Source organism: Mytilus trossulus, chromosome 10 (genome assembly GCF_036588685.1).
Source record: "Mytilus trossulus isolate FHL-02 chromosome 10, PNRI_Mtr1.1.1.hap1, whole genome shotgun sequence".
Classification (NCBI taxonomy): domain Eukaryota; kingdom Metazoa; phylum Mollusca; class Bivalvia; order Mytilida; family Mytilidae; genus Mytilus; species Mytilus trossulus.
Window position 1 is genome coordinate 46,439,093 of NC_086382.1, and position 23,162 is coordinate 46,462,254.

Sequence of the window (23,162 nt, forward strand, 5' to 3'; positions counted from 1 at the left end):
CCCCAAGCAAAACAAGGGAGGGACGAAAGATACCAAAGTGACAGTTAAACTCATAAATCGAAAAAAAAAACTGACAACGACATAGCTAAAAATGAAAAAGACAAACAGACAAACAATAGTGCACATGACACAACATAGAAAACTAAAGAATAAACAACACGAACCCCACCAAAAACTAGGGGTGATCTCATGTGCTCCGGAAGGGTAAGCATATCCTGCTATATGTGGCACTCGTCGTGTTACTTATTTGATAACAAATCCGGTAAATAGTCTTATTCGGTAGGTCACATTCATGCAAGGGAAGGGGGTTGTAGTTACGACGTAAAAAAACATATCCGATATCATTTGTGAAACGGTAATTCCATAACGGTCAACCAACTCGTGATGGCGTCTGTAAAATTTACGAAGGGATTATTTCAACTACACCATTTGGAAGTCTTGGTTTAATAGCTTCCTTGTGAGCAGCAACCCTCTATCAAGAAAATCATGATCATAGGAAATGCAAGCACGGGGATATCGTATCAATTGGGAGATGTATGCATGTGCTGCTGAATTGTTGCTACTTATAAATGGAAAGTTCACAATTAGAAAGCTGAAATTATCTCTTTTGTTGTAAAGTTTTGTTTTCAACTTGCCCTCATGGTCAATTTCTAGATGTAAGTCAATATATGAGTTAATTGTATCTGTAGTTCGATGGGATAGATGCGTTCCACCTAGTCACCAAATTTTGAATTATTTAGTGAAAGAACATCGTCTATATAGCAGAAAGTAGATTTAATGATATCGCTAACTTCTTATCTTTCTTTATCAGAAGTTTCTACATGAAGTCAGCCTCATAATATTAAACAAACAAGTCGGCAAGTAGAGGGGCACAATTTGTTCCCATTGAAATACCGACAGTCTGTTTAAAAACACGTCCTCCGAACGTAACAAATATGTTGTCAATCAAGAAATCAAGCATCTTGGTAATATCAGTTTCAGAGAATTTTTTGTTTGAATCAGAGTGATCCTTTATTAAAGTAGGATTTATCCCAAACAACTATAAGATCTGTTCTTTCTTATCAAGTGTTCCACTGTAATTTCGCCATGATGCCACGTACGGTCTGAAATGGTCTACAAGTTCACTGATGAAGTCTGATGTTACTGCTGCAAGAACCCCCCCCCCCCCTAAGCCATCTCATCTATCATTCCTTTCTACAGAAAGGCCAAGCTTAGAATACAAAACAGTTATCTTATTTTATCTCCTACTGAGTGACTCAAGTTGATTTGGATCCAGATTGTGTACATGTCACACGTAATATTTAAATCATTGATAGGCACTTGTTTCAGATCCCCCCCCCCCCCCCCCCCATATATACCTTAATGTTATATTAGGGTATATGGGAATACTTTTTCTGAGACAAGCGCCTGTGCTCAAAATAAATTTGTCACAGTTTGTTTTCAAATATTTACTGTACATTTTACATTGATTTCTCCTTATAGTTTATATTTGAACTTTGTTAGTAATAAATGTTTTATAATATATATTTTCTTTTGAAATACTGTTCATAATACCAGAGACCTATAAATTGTATTATATGTCTCTAGAGCTCGTCTCTGATAATACCAAACTAACTCGAATAGTTATATTTACGTTGTTGTATGTTGTAAATTAAATATATGATACTGTTATTCAGATTAAATTTTTAGAGATTCCCACCGAGTACAATCTGACAGAAACTTATCCGTAAATGTTTTGCAATCGTATTTTCTACTTTCTGTTTGACATTTCTGGAAAGTCCTTACCTGACAAAGCTTGTTTCTCAGTAATAAGAGGAAGTGATTGGTTGTCGCGATAAACAATGAAGAAACAACGAGAAAATGAATACGTTGGTTGGTGGAATGCGAGCATCATAATACTATTATGCCTATTGGTGTTGTAATTGAACTGAGACTACAATAACAAGTCTCAGGTTTGAAGTACCCAAGTAGGTTCCTTTAATTACATTTTTTTACTTTCATGCCTTACAATCGTTGAGGAGGACCACGATGAATTAAATGGCAAAATAACCCCATTCAATTGGGCAATGGGGTTCTCATTGGGGGGGGGATTCTGATCCCAGATCCTGCTTACTGATTTGTGAAATACCCGTATCCCGCTTGCGCTATGTACATAAGCAATTCTCATTTTTGTCGAGCCTGCAACTTTTGTTGCAGAAAGCTCGACATAGGGATAGTGATCCGGCGCCGGCTACGGCGGCAGCGGCGGTGTTAGTTCACTTCTTAAAAGCTTTATATTTTAGAAGGTAGAAAACCTGGATGCTTCATACTTTGTATATAGATGCCTCATGTTACGAACTTTCTGTCAGTCACATGTCCAATGTCCTTGACCTTATTTTCATGGTTCAGTGACTACTTGAAAAAAAAGTTAAGTTTTTTTGTAATGTTAAATTCTCTCTTATTATAAGTAATTGGATAACCATATGTGGTATGTGCGTACCTTGCAAGGTCCTCATGCCTGTCAGACAGTTTTCACTTGACCTCGACCTCATTTCATGGATCAGTGAACAAGGTTAAGTTTTCGTGGTCAAGTCCATATCTCCAGTCAGAGCTCAGACATAAACAAGTCGATTTTTGTTTTTGACTTAAATAAGTCAAAACATGTATTTATTATAAAAATGTAGTTTCAATTTTAGACTTATCTAAGTCAGAAAATGACAGACTTGTTTAGGTCTATTTAAGTTGGTGAAAAAACTTAATGTTATTTTGTGGCCAAACTACACCACCAATGACAGCAAAAACCTGTATGAGAGTTCACAAGGACTTGAGCTATCTATATTTAATTACCTTATTGCACATCCTTACTAAACACAGATGTTTAACCTCATTAAGTGTGATTCCAGGTGGTTGCATTGAAAGGTTAATTAACATTATCTCCGATTTTTTAGACTCTCATTCATATTTTTCTATAGAAGACAAAGTATTGGCTTTCAATATTGTCATTATTTGATTTAGATGCATGACCTCCTTATAAATATGCGTGGGTCTTGAAGTTAACCAATTTTGATCACTCATCGACTTGTAGGAGTCGATATTTGCAACTTTTTGATTCTGGTCAATTATTTCTTGTTTAACAATATTGGACTTATTCAAGTCGTATCTCGTCTTACATTAAAGGGAGACAAATCCTATAACTTACAAATTTAGACCTCTATAAGTCAAAAGCAGAATAAGACTTATCTATGTCTGAGCTCTGACTGATCTCAGATACTATTAGCAATATGTCTAGTATATTCCTTGTATGGAAGGACTGTAAGGTGTACATTGTATTCAGATATCGCAGATCAAATTTATTCGTTCATTGTGTAATCATACGTTTTTTGATTGAGTTAAGTCTGCCAATTGATATTTTATCGTATGTTTTTCTATGTTGTGATGTTATGCTATTGTTTCAGAAAAAGGGAGAAGGTTTGGATCCATTAAAACGTTTAATCCCGCTGCAAATGTTTGCACCTGTCCTAAGTCAGGAATCTGATGTACAGTAGTTGTCGTTTGTTTATGTAATATATATGTGTTTCTCGTTTCTTGTTTTGTTTAAATAGATTAGACCGTTGGTTTTCCCGTTTGAATGGTTTTACACTAGTAATCTTTGGGCCCTTTATAGCTTGTTGTTCGGTGTGAGCCAAGGCTCCGTGTTGAAGGCCGTACTTTAACCTATAATGGTTTAATTTTTAAATTGTTATTTGGATGGAGAGTTGTCTCATTGGCACTCACACCACATCTTCCTATATCTATGTCCAACTGGCAGGTGTCATCTGACCTTGACCTCATTTTCATGGTTCAGTGGTTATAGTTAAGTTTTTGTGTTTTGGTCTGTTTTTCTTATACAATATATATGCAATAGGTCTACTATAATTGGTGTATGGAATGACTGTAAAGTGTACATGTCTAGCTGACAGGTGTCATCTGACCTTGACCTCATTTTCATGGTTCAGTGGTCAAAGTTAAGTTTTTTAGTTTTGGTCTATTTTTCTAATACTTTATGATTAGGTCAACTATATTTGGTGTATCTGTCACCGAGGGCCAGTGTGGCATGCTTTTTGCTAGGGGGGACTAACTGTGCATGCTTGACCCAAGGGACAGGGGGTCAGTCCATAAATAGACTTACGACAGACAAGTGGCAAAGTTAATACTCTAAAACGTTTAACAATTTAATAAATAACAATATATGCCAAAGATAATTCCAAATAATTAAAACAAATGCACTAAAGAATTTAAATGTCACTGTTCGTAAGAATTGTCTAATCACTGTTGTATAATCACTAGCTGGTATTGTCCGAAATGCACTTGTAAGATGAAATTGTCCAAATAGTTATATTCCTAAGTTAGAACTTGCTCCAGGGTTGAAGGTCTTGATCCGATGAGTTGTTGGTCTTTCCTTTGTTGTCGGGTTGATGGCATTCCAATGTTTCAGATGAACGCTAGGCAATCTGTTGTTACTGATCGTTGAATAACCAAGACTGGAACAAGACGGTACTCTGCAGGATCACTCCAACTCCTTCGCGCTTCTAACTGTTGTAACGGTGACTGTGACTTAGTTGTTGTATAGTTAAGTTTGAGTCTGTTCTAGTTGTTGGGTCTGAAACCACATCCTTGATAGCTAATGAATATCCTGAGTTGCCACGTCGGTTGGATACTGAAGAGCGAACTGTTTGGTTACAGTTGTGAAGCTAACTTCGTTTCTCCTACTTGACTTTAGGTACTCTGTTCCTGGAACTCACTTACTGTCGTTACTGGATGGTCACCTAAGTGACTATGGTGTTACGGTTTCTACATGATGTTTCCCTACTGTGACTGTGACTAATAGTGCCGTATCAAAATTTCTATGAACTATTTATACCAAAACTGAAAAGAACTCAAGCTGAGACATAAATTTCAAATTAATCCGAGTAATAATGATTTTGTATACAAAATGTCAAATGTAAAAATATGAATAGTGAAATTAAGATCAAATGCAATTAAAGGATTAAACTCTAATTATCAAATGACATGTGTCTGCCTAATTAACAAGATTTACAATTACAATGAAAAAGATACTCAAAGACATTTGTGACATATACAAATGTTTCTAATTAGCCGTATGTGATTTAATTAAACTACAATTTGATTAGAAAACTGAAAAATAAACTTAATTCCTCAATAAAGCCAACTTTTGACAATAAACATATAATTCTAAAATTATCTAACATATAGAAAAATAGATCTAAAATACTGAAAAATACTAAAAATTATGTTTAATACACTGGGAGGGAAAATGCACCTATGACATATTCCCCCACGCTCAAATATGTTTGTCCTCAAACATTACATGAATAAATATTCTATACATGAACTAAAAAGATATGGAGACAAAATAAAAAATATATACAGTCATAAAATGTAAAACCAAAGTCTTTAATTATGTGAAACGCAATTTTGAAAGGAGGTTTATGAAACCTAATTTGTAAGTACATTGTACTAAAGTAAGTTCATCAGGCTTACTTAATACATGACATAGACATTTTTGAAGTACTGAAATAAGTTCATCACACTTACTTAGCACAGGATCATTTACAAAGTCTGGGTGATGAGACCCTACTTTATATCTGATCAACCCAAAAGTTAAACAACAAATTGACCAATACAAAATATATAGACTTGGTGATACATGTATATTATATTGATTATCAATCTAAGTACTATTTACATGGACGTCTAATAATAAATTCATTGTAGAACTGAAATACATATATATGACATTTGACAAAATACAAAAAATAATAATATATTCTCTGAGATAAAATGAACAAAGATGAGAGGTAATCTCCACTAATAAGACAATGAGGAGAACTGACCTCCGGTACTACAATGTAAAACAATGAGGAGCTTATCTCCGGTACTAATAAAACAATGAGGAGCTGATCTCCGGTACTAATAAAACAATGAGGAGCTGATCTCCGGTACTAATAAAACACTGAGGAGCTTATCTCCGGTACTAATAAAACACTGAGGAGCTTATCTCCGGTACTAATAAAACAATGATGGTCTTTAAATGTTATCATTAGGTTTAACTTGCTTGAGCACATGTTTGCTGATGCAGCCGAAAGCAGTGCCACTGTCTTTTAAACACTTTTTTGATTGATCTTCCTTTCTTAGATTAATCAGATTTCTTCCCAATGAGGCTCTTGATCTGTGATAGGTGATAAGGCAGCACATCTTGGTTTTCAACAGCACCATCCTTTCTTTAATTTTCAATGGAGCCATTGTTTCACCATGTACATAACAGATCTGAAACTAAATGAATATTTGATAAGCCTAATATGCTTAAATAATACAAATAGCCATTCTTTACAATTAAGAAATAAAAATTATGATACAAAATGAGCTCCGAAAGCTGACTCTAGTAAATAGCAGTTCTTGAATGTCTGCTTTTTAAACAAATATAAATCTGACTAAAAAAATAAGACTAATGTACTTATCTTATGACAATTCTGTTATAGAATTTGATCTTTTCCATTAGACTGGTCCTTATGTTGAAGCTGGTTCACATAATTTGTTTAATTTTGATTGGATTAAAAATTTTGAATTTTTGTTTTAAAACATAACTATGCCACTGTCATAAAAGTCAAATAGAACTTGCCCGAGTCACTCCGCCATATCTGTCACCGAGGGCCAGTGTGGCATGCTTTTTGCTAGGGGGGACTAACTGTGCATGCTTGACCCAAGGGACAGGGGGTCAGTCCATAAATAGACTTACGACAGACAAGTGGCAAAGTTAATACTCTAAAACGTTTAACAATTTAATAAATAACAATATATGCCAAAGATAATTCCAAATAATTAAAACAAATGCACTAAAGAATTTAAATGTCACTGTTCGTAAGAATTGTCTAATCACTGTTGTATAATCACTAGCTGGTATTGTCCGAAATGCACTTGTAAGATGAAATTGTCCAAATAGTTATATTCCTAAGTTAGAACTTGCTCCAGGGTTGAAGGTCTTGATCCGATGAGTTGTTGGTCTTTCCTTTGTTGTCGGGTTGATGGCATTCCAATGTTTCAGATGAACGCTAGGCAATCTGTTGTTACTGATCGTTGAATAACCAAGACTGGAACAAGACGGTACTCTGCAGGATCACTCCAACTCCTTCGCGCTTCTAACTGTTGTAACGGTGACTGTGACTTAGTTGTTGTATAGTTAAGTTTGAGTCTGTTCTAGTTGTTGGGTCTGAAACCACATCCTTGATAGCTAATGAATATCCTGAGTTGCCACGTCGGTTGGATACTGAAGAGCGAACTGTTTGGTTACAGTTGTGAAGCTAACTTCGTTTCTCCTACTTGACTTTAGGTACTCTGTTCCTGGAACTCACTTACTGTCGTTACTGGATGGTCACCTAAGTGACTATGGTGTTACGGTTTCTACATGATGTTTCCCTACTGTGACTGTGACTAATAGTGCCGTATCAAAATTTCTATGAACTATTTATACCAAAACTGAAAAGAACTCAAGCTGAGACATAAATTTCAAATTAATCCGAGTAATAATGATTTTGTATACAAAATGTCAAATGTAAAAATATGAATAGTGAAATTAAGATCAAATGCAATTAAAGGATTAAACTCTAATTATCAAATGACATGTGTCTGCCTAATTAACAAGATTTACAATTACAATGAAAAAGATACTCAAAGACATTTGTGACATATACAAATGTTTCTAATTAGCCGTATGTGATTTAATTAAACTACAATTTGATTAGAAAACTGAAAAATAAACTTAATTCCTCAATAAAGCCAACTTTTGACAATAAACATATAATTCTAAAATTATCTAACATATAGAAAAATAGATCTAAAATACTGAAAAATACTAAAAATTATGTTTAATACACTGGGAGGGAAAATGCACCTATGACATATGGAAATATTTTATGATCTATATGTCGGTTACACAGGTTTTATTTGACCTTGACCTCATTTTCATGGTCCATTGCTAAGTTTTAAGTGTGTGTGTTTTGGTCTGTTTTTATTTATTTATAAGCAATAAGTCAACTATATTTGTTGTATTGAAGAATTGTTAGCTGTTGTTGTGTAAAGTAGATAAAATGCGTTGTGTATAGATCGTGTTTATTCTAACGTCTAGCCATTGCTATTAGTAACGTCATAATATACATAAGTCAAGTAGCAACGTTAACATGTATATATTCGCGCTAAATTCCCGACATTCTCGGGGCCGGCAAAAGTTAAAATATGAAATTATTAAATGTCAATCGAATAGATATTACTGAAAATTAAATAATTAATTGTCTTTCTAAAACAAATTCAAATTATTCACTTATTAAATTAACTTTTAACGAAGTCTTTCACTTTTAACGAAGTCTATCACTTTTGGGTAGTCCATTTCTTGATGTTCTCTCGAGCTCGGACAGATGCCTCTCGTTTTGGTAGAACTCTTGTCAATCCCTCTGTTGAAGTATCATCATTCTTGTCATCTAAATTGTTAATGTTTGTTCGGATTTCGAGCGGGTGCTATAGTCCTCTGTTTCTTTTCAACTGCATCCGAAATTAGTTTCACATCTTCTTTGTCTAAGTCCGAATTCTTTTCAATCTCATCTAATTTCTTGAATAACTTTGTAACTTGTCCTCTGTGTCCTCTACGTACTGCTTTTAACTTCGATTCCATTGTTTCCGACAGTCACGGCACCATAAATGTTGTGTAAAGTAGATAAAATGCGTTGTGTATAGATCGTGTTTATTCTAACGTCTAGCCATTGCTATAAGTAACGTCATAATATACATAAGTCAAGTAGCAACGTTAACATGTATATATTCGCGCTAAATTCCCGACAGCTGTACATGTCTGCCTGGCATGGTTCATCTGACCTTGACCTCATTTTCATGGTTCATTGATCAATGTTTCATTTTCTTGGTTAATGTTGAGTTTATGTGACAGTTGTAATTAAGCTTTATATTTAGGTCTATCAAGATAGTATCAAGGATTAGTAAAGAATGCGAGACATTTCAGTGTGTGCACTCTTGTTTGGTAATTTCCCGAGTTCTGCTAGACTTCATTTCCGGTTTTCATGTAACAATAATTTGACTTTTACATGTCATGCTTACAAAAAAATTGGCAATCCCACATAATCGTTAGGCCATTTATAGAACCCCAGCTCAACATGCTCAAGAAGTTGTTAAATGTATTCTTCAATATGTATATACATAGTAGTACTTGACTTGTGTCAGTTGCTAGATAATTAGTTTACAATTCAATGAACAATGTATGAGTTTTTATGTCCCATTTATGGGCATTATGTTTTCTGGTCTGTACGTCTGTTCTTCTGTTCATTCGTATGTTCTTGGTTAAAGTTTTTTGTTGAGGTATTTTTGATGAAGTTGAGGTCCAATCAACTTGAAACTTAATACACATGTTCCCCAAATGATATGATCTTTCTATTTTTAATGCCAAATTAGAGTTTTTACCCCCTTTTCAGGGTCCACTGAACATAGAAAACGATAGTGTAGATGGGGCATCCATGTACCATGGACACATTTTTGTTAACTGTACATGTAAAATAACCATTGAGTTCAATTGCCTAGTTTAACATTATTGTTTTTTACTTTTCAGTTTTTTCTTATTTGTTGTAAGTTCTAACATTTATTATTTTATATAAATCCACTGTCTGCATGGATTTTTTTTCTTTTTCAGATTATAGAATTTAAATATTTTTGAAAAGGGACTAAAATCGACACAATGGATTCAAATGGGAAAGACAATATTGATGGTAGGGTTTTTATATATTTATTACATGTACAATTAAGTTTTAAAAAAGTAAAACGTCATAAATATATATCCCGTGCATTGCCATTGCATGTATTCATTTGAAAAAAAATTTGCTTTGAATTAATTGTTGAAGTTTTAACTGCTGTTGTTTAAAACATCTTTATTTTATTAATTACCAATCCTTAGCATCTTAGACAACATTTCATCATTTTTATAATGTTCTGGTATTCTGATACATTTTAAGTAAATAATTTGTGTGCAAGTTATTTAGAAGAAAATAGCCTCTTTGTGTGAATTTTGTGCTAATAGAATGCAGTAATAAAGATTTTATAAATAGACTGGAGATCATAATTTGTTTAAAAGTTATGCATTTACATAAAATGTTGACAACACTGTAGAACATATATTGCACTCGCAAGCTCGTTCAATATAAAATTCTACTCGGGACAATATTCCCCAATATTCATGCAATAACCCTATATTATTATCTCATCCTTTTCAAGTCTGTTTAAATTGAAGTTTATTTTCATGTTGTCATAAGTTATATGTTTTGGCCAGTAAGTTGAACGAATTATGTTTTGACACGAAAGTTGAACAAAGTGGGTTTTGAGAAGAAAATTTAACAAATTGCGTTTGATAGACCCTCATTGAAACAAAAATTGACATTAGGAACTGTCTATCAAGAACGAACAAGTTCAAAAACGTGAATAATTATTTCATTTAATTATTGTACATATTATTAGTAATTTTTCGTAGTGTAATATAAAGGCATTTCTGTGACCTATAGTTTTTAAAACCATTGGTCTCTGATGGTTTGTTGTCTGTACTACAGTCATACTAAATTTAGACTTATATTTTATACTTATGAGTTTTGTACAGAATATTCTTATAACAGACTTTCTTTGCATATAAAAGAAGATGTGGTATGATTGCCAATGAGACAACTATCCACTTCATTCTACTCTTCTAATATTGGTTTGAATTTTTATATATTTATTTTAGAAGATATTCCTACTAACAGAATAAAAGTATCCAATCTACCAAGCAATGTCACAGAAGATGAAATTCAGCATTTCTTTGAAAACCGTAAAGTGTCTGGAGGTCGTGATGTGGAATTTGTTGACTATGAGAAGGAATCGAACACTGCATTTGTTATATTTAAGGAAGTAGAAGGTTTGCTCAGTACTTTATTTTGATACTTATTCCTTGTTTTTTATATTTATTTTTTTAAAGTTTTGAATAAGTCGAACAAATATAAAAAAAAAGATGTGGTATGATTGCCAATGAGACAACTATCCACAAAAGACCAAAATGACACAACCATTAACAATTACAGGTCACCATATGGCCGTCAACAATGAGAAAAGCCCATACCGCATATAGTCAGCTATAAAAGACCCTGATAAGACAATGTAAAACAATTGAAACGAGAAAACTAACGGCCTTATTTATGTAAAAAAAAATAAAAAAATATGTAACACATAAACAAACAACAACCACTGAATTACAGGCTCCTGAAGACTATTTAAGATCCATCATCCACACCAAACTTCCCCCCAAAAAATTAAGATATAACAGAAGACAACCAATTACAATGTTCATGACCAGGACAATGACATGAACATGTGGTGGGGGTTACTGCTTTTGTTATAGTTTGATAATTGTTATAAATTTGATCTGGCCTAAATGGCCATGTAGCTTTACCATCACTTTGGATCCCTCATTATCATACTTTATTCACCATCCTTCCTTCCCTTATTTGGTCTGTTGTAGTAAGTTTTAATAAGATTCTTCTCCTTTTTAACTGCTGGGCCAAATATAACCAATCTTGAGCAGGATATTTCTTAGAGAATTTACATTGAAAATCTGTCGAGGGATTTGATCCACCATCATTTATGGTGCTGTTGCAAAAATTTAAATGTTCTATCAACAAAACAATGCTAGAACCTATAAAATCTTACACAATCTCAAAAAGAACTTACTTTTATTTATTTCAGAACTGTCTTTGAATATTGAATAGTAATGCCTGTCATGTTGTATTGAGATTTTTCGTTTAACACTAACAAATACAAGTATTTATGTTTGTTGTAGCTGTAGAAGCAGTTATATCCAAAACGCCTTTGTTATTTGATGACAAGACAACAATAAAAATAGAAAAGATATATCTTGAGGATGAGCCAGATGTTGAGGAATACAACAGATGCACTATTGAAGTGACAGGAATGAGCCAGTCCTCTACTAAAAATGGTGTCAAGTTATATTTTGAGTCTAAAAAAGGTGGTAATGCAGATGTATTGAGTTTAGACTATGTTGAAGAAGAGGAAATGTATCTTATTAGATTTGAAAGTGAAGGAGGTATGTACTCTTCAAATGGTTAAGCTATATATAGCTAGGATAATAATATTAAAATATTTGAAGACTTAATTAATTAATTAATGTTCTGGCTTGGAAAATTCTTAGCATGGTATCTTTGATGTTTTATTGTTTATTAAATTGAGAATGGAATAAAGTAAAGTTTGCTGTGAGTTTTGAAAACCAAATTATGAGCTCCTAAATGTAGGGAAACCATCAGTACTGCTACACTCTCATTTTTGTCAAGCTTTTGACTTAAGTCGAAAAAGCTGGACATAATGATCCTACATTTCAGTGGCGGCGCATCCACATATATTCACTTTGTGATTAAAGTTTTTAAAATTTTAATATCTTTCTTAAACTATCCTGGATTTGTACCAAACTTTGACAGAAGTTTTTTATGATCATAAGATAGTATCCAGAAGAAAAGTTTTTAAAAAAAATATGTTTTTTCTGTATTTTACTTATACTTATAAATGGACTTAGTTTTTTCTGCCAGAAACATTACATTCACTCTGTGAATAAAGGTTTTGAAATTTTAATATCTTTCTTAAACTATCATGGATTTTTACCAAACTTGAACAGAAGGTTGTTTATGATTATAAGATAGTATCCAGAAGTAAATTTTCTCAAAAAAAAATTACTGTTTTCTGTATTTTACTTACAAATGGACTTAAATTAGTTTTTCTACCAGAAACATTACATTCCCTCTGTGATTAAAGTTTTCAAATTTTAATAACTTTCTTAAACTATCCTGGATTTGTACCAAACTTGGTCAGAAGCTTGTTTATGATCATAAGATTGTATTCAGAAGTAAATTTTGTAAAAAAAAATTCCATTTGTTCCATAATTTATCACATAAGATAGTATTCAAAAGTCAATTTAAAAAAAAAAAACATTTTTCCGTAGATTGCTTATAAATGGACTTAGTTTTTCTGCCAGGAAACATTACATTCACTCTGTGGTTAAAATTTTGAAATTTTAATTACTTTCTTAAACTATCCTTTATTTACACCAAACTTGGACAGAAGCTTGTTAATGATCATAAGATTGTATTCAAAAGTAAATTTTGTAAAAAAAAAATCCATTTGTTCCATAATTTACATAAAAATGGATTTTGTTTTTCTGCTGAGAAACATTACATTCACTCTGTGGTTAATTTTTTTTTTTTAAAATAACTTTCTTAAACTATCCTGGATTTGTACCACACTTGGTCAGAAGCTTGTTTATGATCAATGAGATAGTATTCAAAAGTAAATTTTGAAAAAAAAGTGCTGTTTTTCTGTATTTTACTTAAAAATGGACTTAATTTTTCTGAGGAAAATATTAAATTTACTCTGTGGTTAAAATTTTAAAATTTTAATAACTTTCTTAAACTATCCTTGATTTATACCAAACTTGGACAGAAGCTTGTTTATGCTCAAGAGCTAGTATCTTGAATAAAATTTTTGTAATTTTTTTTACCTGTTTATCCGTATTTTACTTATAAATGGACTTAGTTTTTCTTCCAATTAATATAACACATGGTCTGCAGTTTAAGTTTTTAAAACATTAATTAGATTCAGAAACTATTCTGGATTTTTAACAAATTTAGACAGAAGCTTCTTACCATTAAAAGATAGTATGGAAAGGAATGTTTTGATTGATTTTCCCCCAAATTTTTGTTGCACCTATGATTAACAGCAAAAGTAGGCGAGACAATGGGTTTGGCGGAACCCATACAATTTTTTATGAATAAAATGGCATACATGCTATAAAAAAATGTTTCATTGTGACAATGGGCTGCACATTTCTTGGTAACATGAATCAGGAATTAACATGTAACAAACTGATAAAATTAAAATGTTCAATAAGTTTCTGGTAGATCTGCATTTTCAATATCCATTTTCACTTTGAATATTTGAAAGATTTTAAATATTTTCCATTTCAGTGGTTGATGAATGTCTGACGAAGACTCACAGATTTGATAAGACTGATTTATATGTTAGAAAACATATCCCTCTTCAACCAGATGCTACCTATCCAAAACAAGCTTTTATTTCTGGCTTCAATATGAAAACTTCAGAGGAAGCTTTAAGAAACTACCTTGAGGCCAGATCTAAAACTGATGTTAACAAGTTTATATTTGGAGATATTGAAGGCACAGCTATTGTTGAATTCAAAACACAACCAGGTATAATATTGTTCATTATTATAAGTTGATCACAGCGAGGGAACATATATGGAATTGATGTAAAATTTTCAAATTAAGTGATTTACTGATTTGCATTAAGTTCTGAACATGCAAAAAATATTTAGTACTTCATACAGTAAAGGTGAAATTTCAAGACATCATAATCTAATCTTATTTGAAAAAAAAATTACATTTTTCAGAGCTCCATGTATTTTTCTCAATATTTTTTGATTTGAACAATTTGTAATTATGTCAATTTTCTATATCTTCACTGATTTGATTATACCAATGAAATTCTGCAATAGTTATCTCCCTTGCTCATCACATATATATTTTTATTCATTAAAAGTCACTACTTCTTTTATGTATATCTTGGTAATATTTCTTTTGGAACATGGAAAACCAGTAGGAAATTGCATTGCTTTTCAGATAAAAAATGATATTTAAGTTTGTCTTGATGTTTGCAAATTTTAAAAGCAATTCTTACTACTGACTCATAAAACCATAGCAAGATCTATCTTCTAAAATAAGTTTATTTGTACAGATACTGATTTGATATTTCTTGTCAAAGCAAAGCTCCATTGACTTTCATTTTTTTGTTAAATTTTGTAAACTTGAATGAAATTATTACTCCAAAGTGATTGTTCTTATTCTCTTTAATTTGCATTAAATTATTTGATTTAAAACAACCAATAAAATTCTGCAATAGTTATCTCCCTTGCTCGTCACAGATTAATTGTTACTCATTAAAGATTGTGCTTATTCTCTTTTATTTGCGATAAAAAGAAATTATAATTCCATTTTTTTGTTTGTTTTCAGTTTAGAAACAAAAGTTAATTATATCTTCTTAGCAAATATTTACACAGACCAAGTATTATGTTTATAAACTTGCTCTTTTAAGGTTCACCAATGTTCATAAGACAATATAATTATGCACTACTTAAGTTTTTCTTTTATTTTCTTCAGACATAGAAAAGCTTACTAGTGAATGCAAGAAGAGACAACTTAATGGATGTTTTCTGAAAGTCGAGTCTGTACCTGTATCAAAGTCAATTGTTGTATCAAAGATTAAACCAGGGACGACTAAGGATGCTGTAATGTTCTACTTCGACAACGAGAGAAGGTCAGGTGTCACAGGAGTAGAGGAAGTTGACCTTGACAATACAAATAATACCTGTATAGTTGATTTTGTGGATTGTGAAGGTGAGTTCAAGGGTAACTTTTCAGTATGTATTTTTTAAATACAAAAGACCTTATTAAGGAAACACTACAGGGAGATAACTCGGATGAACACTTTAATCATGTTTTATATTTAAGAAAATATAAAGCTTCTCAATGATCAAAATAAGTGTTAGTCAAAATGCTTTATATCCAATGATTTTTTTTTTGCGATAATAAGCGTGTGGTTCAAGTTTTGTGAGTTTTTTAATTTTTGCCAAAAGGTCAAGGTAAATATTTTGTCAAAGTTTTATGAATCACCTGATTCTTAGCTGCAAAATTGCATTTTATCCATTTTCTTATTAGACAATTAAATCATCAAACGTTATAATTTCTGCAAAAACCCAATAAAAAATTAAACAATGAAAGCGTCATCAGCTATCTATGGGGAAATAAGACAATAATTTATAAAAAGAGATGTCAATGAGACAGGTAGTAAACCATTAACATGACATGACTTATCAACCTCTAACTTGTTTTGAGTCTTATCTGTAAAAGTTGTACACAATCTTAATAGATAATATGTAATACTTTCAATCTACAAGTTCGTCAAATGAGGAATACCAATTTTATATAAGTATAAAGTCAATTACTGCCAAAACTCAAAACTATTGATAAGAACATGCTCAAACCACAAATTTAAGCTACATTTTTGGGGAAAAGATGGCTGTTAAAACCTAATCAAAGATATATTTGGTATGTGAGATTGACATTTCATCTACATAAAACTCTGTGACTTTTAAATTAAACATTTGGAAGGAAGAATCAAATATGACATCATTTACACCATCTGACGTGAGATAAATCATTCATAAAAGCATATGACAAGGAGTAAGATTGGAACAGCCCAAACTAATCAAAACTTTGCCTATAAGCTGACTTATCAATATAATAGAATTTTACCACAGGTGTGTACTCAAAGCGTTTAAAGAACATTATAATTGAATAAGAGTTATAAAAGTTAATATTTGTTTGGTAAATATTGTCAGACAATTACTGAGATTGTAATGTTTTCTTGCACAGGTTGTAACATTTAAGATATTTGAGTAACTAAATTCAGTCATGTTCCTCTGAAAATTTCACAATCTTGAACTCAATTAGACAACTCTAAATCATTTAGATATTTCAGAAGAAAAAGTGCTTAAACTTTTGTTGAATCTTAGATTAATTACTTACATTTGTATGGCCAAAATCAAAATTGCATTTAGAATTTCAGGTAATGTTTTAATTATCATTTCAGCCCCTGTAACAGCCTGTAAAAAAGAACACAAAATAGAAGGAAGTGTTGTCAAAGTTGATATATACCATAAATGTCTTGGTGGCACTGCAAGTGGTGATGGACCAAAATTTAAATCACTGGATCCACTGAGTGTAGACCTTGGTGTCAAAATAGTCCAGTTCCTTTCTAATTCTGAAACAGCAAAAGAGGAGGTGAACAAAGTTCTAAAACCATACTATGCATGCATTCGGAAGTGGCCTGCAGATAAAAGTCCTACAATAATTATTGAATGTACTCTTACTGCAGATACAAAAGACTGCAAGAAACTTGTCAAAACTTGGGAAGATGATGTTGGAAAGTGCTTAAAAACATTTGTGGCTTCTCTACATGTAGAAAAATGTGAAATGTTGCAGGATGCATGGACACCAGTGATTGATAGACTAAGGAGTGTTAGTATAGACAAACCTGATTTAGTGGCTCTGAGTGTTGAGAAAAAGGAATTTGAAATTTATATAATGGGATACAAAAAGCAAGTGACTGAGCTTTCAAAGCAAGTCAAATCAATCATAGCTGAGGTCTCCGCTGATATAGAGAAAAAGAAACAGCAAGTCAAAGAAAAGGCGTCTTTGAAATATCATCAAATTGCCATTTTGGTTTTACGTGATTTTCCTACCAAGATGATGAAATCCTGTAAAGAACTAAAGGTAGAAGTAGATTGGGATAGACTTGTTGTCACATTTGAAGGTTTAGGAAAAGATGTCATGGCAGCCAAGCTAAAGATGTTTGAAGAAACTCAGGATCTTGCTGCTGTATCTATGGGGTCATTATCAAAGCAAATGGTAGAATTTGTAGAATCATCTGAAGTTTCAAATTTTATTAAAGAGCAGTTTAAGAAAAAGAAGAAAATCGGTGTTTGGGAAAAATCTGACGGAAGTTTAACAATGTATGCAATGTCTGACAAGGATGCCCATGAATGTATAAAAATATGCAAAAACTGTGTGGTAGAGTCCTTTGTTAGTATTGAAGATGCTCAAAGTTCTTTCATGAAAACTGACAAGTGGCGGGAAGCAGTTGATAAAATTAAAGGTAAATGTCAAAATCAAATAGTTGAAATTTTTCATGACCCAAGTGGAAAAATAGTCATTTTGTGTACCCTTGAAAGCAAAATTGGCATGATAAGAGAGGATATTGAGGATTTTCTAAGGGATAATACAGTAGAGAATGTATCGTTGGAGTTGTCACCAGGAGAAATGAAAGTGATCAATTTACATTTTAAATCCAAGTTTGAAGGCATTGAAAAAGAATTTCAGAAAGATAAAGTTCAAATCAGTCTCGCAGCAAAATCAGTTATCATTACTGGGAATTCTAAAGGAATTAAAGCAGCAAAAATAAAAGTTGAAAATATCATTAAAGAAATTTCAACTCAAGAACATACAGTATCTAAACCTGGTGTCTTCAAATTTATGAAAACTGATCAAGGTAGACGAACAGTCACTACAACTGAAAAGGAAGTGGGAGTCATCATCCAACCCTTAATTGATGGCGAAAATGACATGACCAAAGATGAAGATACTGTAATGTTTAAACAGCCATTTATTAACCCTTCTGGTATAACACAGATAGCACAGAGTAATGTGGCAGGCAGGTTGGTTGTTGCTGTTCTAGGGGACATAACTCAGTTAGAAGTAGATGTTATAGTTAATGCTGCCAATGAAGATCTAGATCACAGGGGAGGACTAGCTAAAGTTATTGTCAATAAAGGTAATAATGAAGCGATAACAAATTTTCAACTTTTTAACCTAAAGTTTTGGACAACTGTTACTACATTTTTTTCAACTGAACAGGAACAGTCAATACTAACAAAAAGTCCCTCAACAATATTGATTGTCCTAAATATGTATTCATGATAATCATTTGTAGTCCTGAATTTGAATGCATTATTTACTATTATAAGATTGAATTTAAAACTTCTTCATATTTAACCAATTATTCAATAATGAACCTAGAAGACTATGGCTTGATTGAGACACAATTGAAAATATATGGTAACAAAAAAAAAACAACCAAGAAACACATATTGAAAGTTATATATACCGGTGAATGATCTTAATTATATGTGAACAGTTAGCTCAGTTTAACTCACACATTAGCTTCACACTTAATCTGCATAATACATTGTTATTAACAGTCATGTGACAGTTCAAAATATTGTGACTGTGCAGAGATAAAGTACAATGTTTGAGAAGTTAAAACTGATGAATTCAATATTTGGAATTTGAGTACTTGTTTTTGATACATAAACATCCTTGTACTCGACAGTATCAGTAATACAATTATGTATGGTTATTTATATTACCATACAACAACACAACTGATATTTTTAAGGAATGACTGTAATATTTTTTCTGTCTGAGAAGAAATAACATAAAAAAATATGGTGCACACTGAACAACCAGTGTAGCCGGTTATTTTAAAGTGTGCACCACATTTTTTATGTTATTGCCAATAGACAGATAAAATATTACAGTTATTATTTCTCATAATTTAATTCTAAATTCCATTTAAACTGAAGTAAACCATGAAAAAATGTTGATGACATCACATGCACGGTCACATGACTAAATTATGTCTATGAGCTGATAAACAAAACGACGTCAGCCAATCAGAAGGTCAGTGACATCCAAAATTAAATCTAATACCTTATACTATTAATTGCAGTTTTTATATTTCATTTTTTTCTACAGGTGGAAAGGACATACAGACAGAATGTACAAAGCATGTAAAACAGAAGGGAAAGTTATCTGAAGGTGAAGTCTTTTGTAGTAAAGCTGGAAAATTGAAATGTAAAATGATAGCTCATGCTTTTGGACCTGTCTGGAAAAATGGCAGAAGTAATGAAGAGGACCGTCTGCGAGATTGTGTTATTACAAGCATGGATGAATCACACGACCGTTCAATGTCATCCATCGCCATTCCAGCCATATCTACAGGTATCTTTGGTTACCCTACAGATAAAGCCACTAAGGTTATTGTAGAAGCTGTGCAGGACTATTTTAAACAGAATTCAAACAGTAAAATAAAGAAAGTTTATCTGTGTGATGTCAAAGATTGTACAGTTAAGCTTTTTGTTGATGGGATGAAGAAATATCTTGGAACTGCCAAGCTCCTTGCTGACCCAGAGGAAACAGTTAGCCCTTGGAAGAACCATGTGCAACCTTCAGGTAATGAAGAGTAAAATTTTGTTTTAACCACCCTAAAAAGTATTAAACAAATGATCACTTTGTAAAGGGTTAATATAGGTTACCAATTAAAAAGCAAACTTTTGTTCTCCACCAGAATAGTCTCCCTGTTTTCAAGTAAATGTAAAGCTTATTCATATATTTTCTGGTCCTCTCTCGTTTCACAACTTACAACTGCTACATTGTTTAATCATACCTTAAAAAAGGGTGAACTTATTGATCCAATAGGTACCATAGTTTCTATGAAAACTCTGTAATAAAATGAAGACTTATTTTTCTTAACCAAGGACATTAGAAATTATAAATATTGCATAAAACTTTGAAATACAGTTTAACACTGTAAGGGACATAGGGTTCATTAAAAAAAAAGTGAATGACAATTTACTAAAAAAACATATTTTTTTTATAAAAATTTACTCCTTTCATAAATAAAAGCAACCAAACAAAACAAAACTCAACATACTGTCTTCAACAACAGATAACTGGTGATCCCATATATGTCATAGATAAATCAGAATTGACTACATTGTAGAACCAGGTCGTCATGGTAACAAAGGTAGAGAAGGAACTGTTCAGTTTGGGAGCATTTCAGTGAGAGTTGTGAAAGGACAGTTGGCTCAACAAAAGGTAACATAGATAGAACAAACTAAATTTATATTTTTATCATTATTTTTTATGAAATTATCCTTTGATCTTACTGACTGATAACTTCCTTTCTCAGTGCAGTAGAGTGATATGAAAAATTATTAGAAACTAAGGGTGCATGTGCCATTTTTAATCAAATTAACATTTGTGATTATAGGTATAATAGAGATAAACAGATTATCATTGGTCATCTCAAATCAATTGCTCTTCTCACTTTCGCTGGACCAGCTCAAGCGAGAAAATCAATCTTGTTGAGTTGACCTATGATAATCTATAAATAGAGTGGGCATGATTGTCAGAACCTAGTAAAGATTGTCAGATCAGCATGTAACTAGTAAAGAAGTTCAAAGTCAAATGACAGAGTATAGATATAGGAGTATGCACAATTGCTTAAAATCAGTTAAAAGTTACCTAAAACTAATAAATAAATCATGTTGTCATTAGCTTAAATATCAATCAATATACATTTATTGTCTAATTGAATATATATCAGGTAATGGGATATTTTTTGCTGACATTTTGGGTATCATATTTCTCTGAGTCTACTGTAATACAATAATTTTTTTATTTATCTTTTGCACATTTGATATGGAAGAAACCAAGTTTTGTTGAAATATGTGAAAACATTATCACAAAAATATAAATATAAGTCTTTCTTTATCTAATACAGGTTGATGTCATAGTAAACTCCACTTCAAGCAATCTGAATTTAGAAAATGGTATGTTGTCACAATCTGTGCTGAGGGCTGGAGGTCAGAGGTTACAGAATGAATGTACACAGAATTATCCCAATGGTATTAAAGAAGGAGAAGTTGCTATAACAACAGGTGGAAAGCTATCATGTAAAAACGTGCTCCATGGATGTCTACCAAGCTGGCATCATGACCAGTCATCCATTAAGGTACTGCAGAAAATGTGATTGTTAAAGTTATTAGTTATAGACATACATACCAATATTATTTATGTAATTAGTTTAAAAGTGAGCTAGTGAGTAAATCAAGTGGTTGTTTAGATTTCAATTTCAAATTGCATTGTGATAAAATTTTATAACTATATAGAATTTATTAAAGATAAAAAGAAGAGCTGTAAAAAGTTAAACATGAAATCCCGAAATCCCTAATTTAAATAAAGTAAATCCTGCCGTCCCGGAAGGGTCAATTCCGAAATCCTGAGCTTAAAAACACCCGATCCCAGAGTCTCGATAAAGGTCCTATCCCCCCTCATTGCTGAAAATATTATTATTAAAGTTATTAGTTATAGACATGGCATACAAATATTATCCATGTTAATAGTTAAAAGTGTGCTAGTGAGTAAATGAAGTGGTTGGTTAGATTTTAATTTTTAATTGCATTGATAGAATATAGAATTTATTAAAGATAAAAAAGAGCTGTAAAAAGTTAAACAAAGGGAGATAACTCTATTTTTATATAAATTGTATTTACTTTAATGTAGTGTGAAAAATTTTAATGATTAGAAGAACAAATACAAACAATGCATGGCTATGTTTTCAATGCTGTATATATTTTTTACAGATTCTGGAAACTTTCATAACAGAGTGTCTAAATGTTTCAACCAAGAAACAACACAAATCTATAGCCTTTCCATCTCTTGGTACTGGCAAACTTGGTTATCCTGTTGATCAAGTAGCCAAACACATGTTTTCATGTATAGAAAGTTTCACAGAAAGTGCACCAAAGTCTACAATCACTGAAGTCTTGCTTGTTGTATATGATCAAGACTATAAAAGTATAAAGGTTTGTATGGGGATTTATTAATATTTTATATTATTGGCATAGCACTCATAACTTGCACTATTCAAATAAGGATATACTGGATTTAGACATACCTGTCAACTAATTAATATTCTGCGAGTGTGTCCCGAGATTTTCACAGTTATGAGGGATCACCTGGGACACCCGCCGGGTCATTGAATAACCCTGGAATTTCCGAGGGCTTGATATGAGTTGTGGGCTGATACCACAGACCATATGGAAAATGACATGTAATAATCTATTTATCACATATTTTCAAGCAAGAGAAAAAAGATAGCCTATACCAATTTATTTTTGATATTTTCAACAAAAATTCAAAAAACCATTTAATGAACAAAATTTTAAAATTGTTTTAGTGTGAGTTAACAAAGTTCGTATCACAGTAAGTCAACAACTGTTTTGCGAAAAATTTAAAAGAAAATTAACAATAAATATATTAATTCTCAGAATTGCAACTATTAAAGACTCTTAGAAAGTGATTTGGAATATGTTCAGCTTGAACTTTCCATGTCATACAACAATCACTTTTCCAGCATGGCTTCATTTATTTTTTTAAATTCTTTATGACGCTAAAATTTTAGTGGTATTTTTTGTGATTTTCACTACTGATTTTTTTCTTCTTTTTTTCTACTTTTTCTACTTACAGCAGATTTGTAACTTTCTAAATTTCTTTTTCATTGTGTTCTCATTTTTCATTTTTTTGTATATAAGTTTTCATGCTTGTTCACAAATTCTTTTTGATTGA

At 32.0% G+C, this 23,162-nt stretch overlaps 1 protein-coding gene across 1 annotated transcript in view; it reads left to right on the forward strand.

Moving 5' to 3' along the window:
* The first annotated feature begins 1,751 nt into the window (after positions 1-1,751).
* The window catches only part of LOC134687941 (protein mono-ADP-ribosyltransferase PARP14-like), a 43,208-nt gene continuing 21,797 nt past the window's right edge, over positions 1,752-23,162 (forward strand). Inside the window, exons 1-11 of the mRNA XM_063548403.1 lie at positions 1,752-1,967; positions 9,725-9,800; positions 10,802-10,972; positions 11,891-12,154; positions 14,082-14,324; positions 15,291-15,527; positions 16,783-18,522; positions 19,506-19,982; positions 20,533-20,627; positions 21,316-21,546; positions 22,178-22,399. Coding sequence (XP_063404473.1) covers positions 9,770-9,800; positions 10,802-10,972; positions 11,891-12,154; positions 14,082-14,324; positions 15,291-15,527; positions 16,783-18,522; positions 19,506-19,982; positions 20,533-20,627; positions 21,316-21,546; positions 22,178-22,399 — 3,711 coding nt within the window. The 5' untranslated portion in view covers positions 1,752-1,967; positions 9,725-9,769. The remainder of the gene's footprint in view (positions 1,968-9,724; positions 9,801-10,801; positions 10,973-11,890; positions 12,155-14,081; positions 14,325-15,290; positions 15,528-16,782; positions 18,523-19,505; positions 19,983-20,532; positions 20,628-21,315; positions 21,547-22,177; positions 22,400-23,162) is intronic.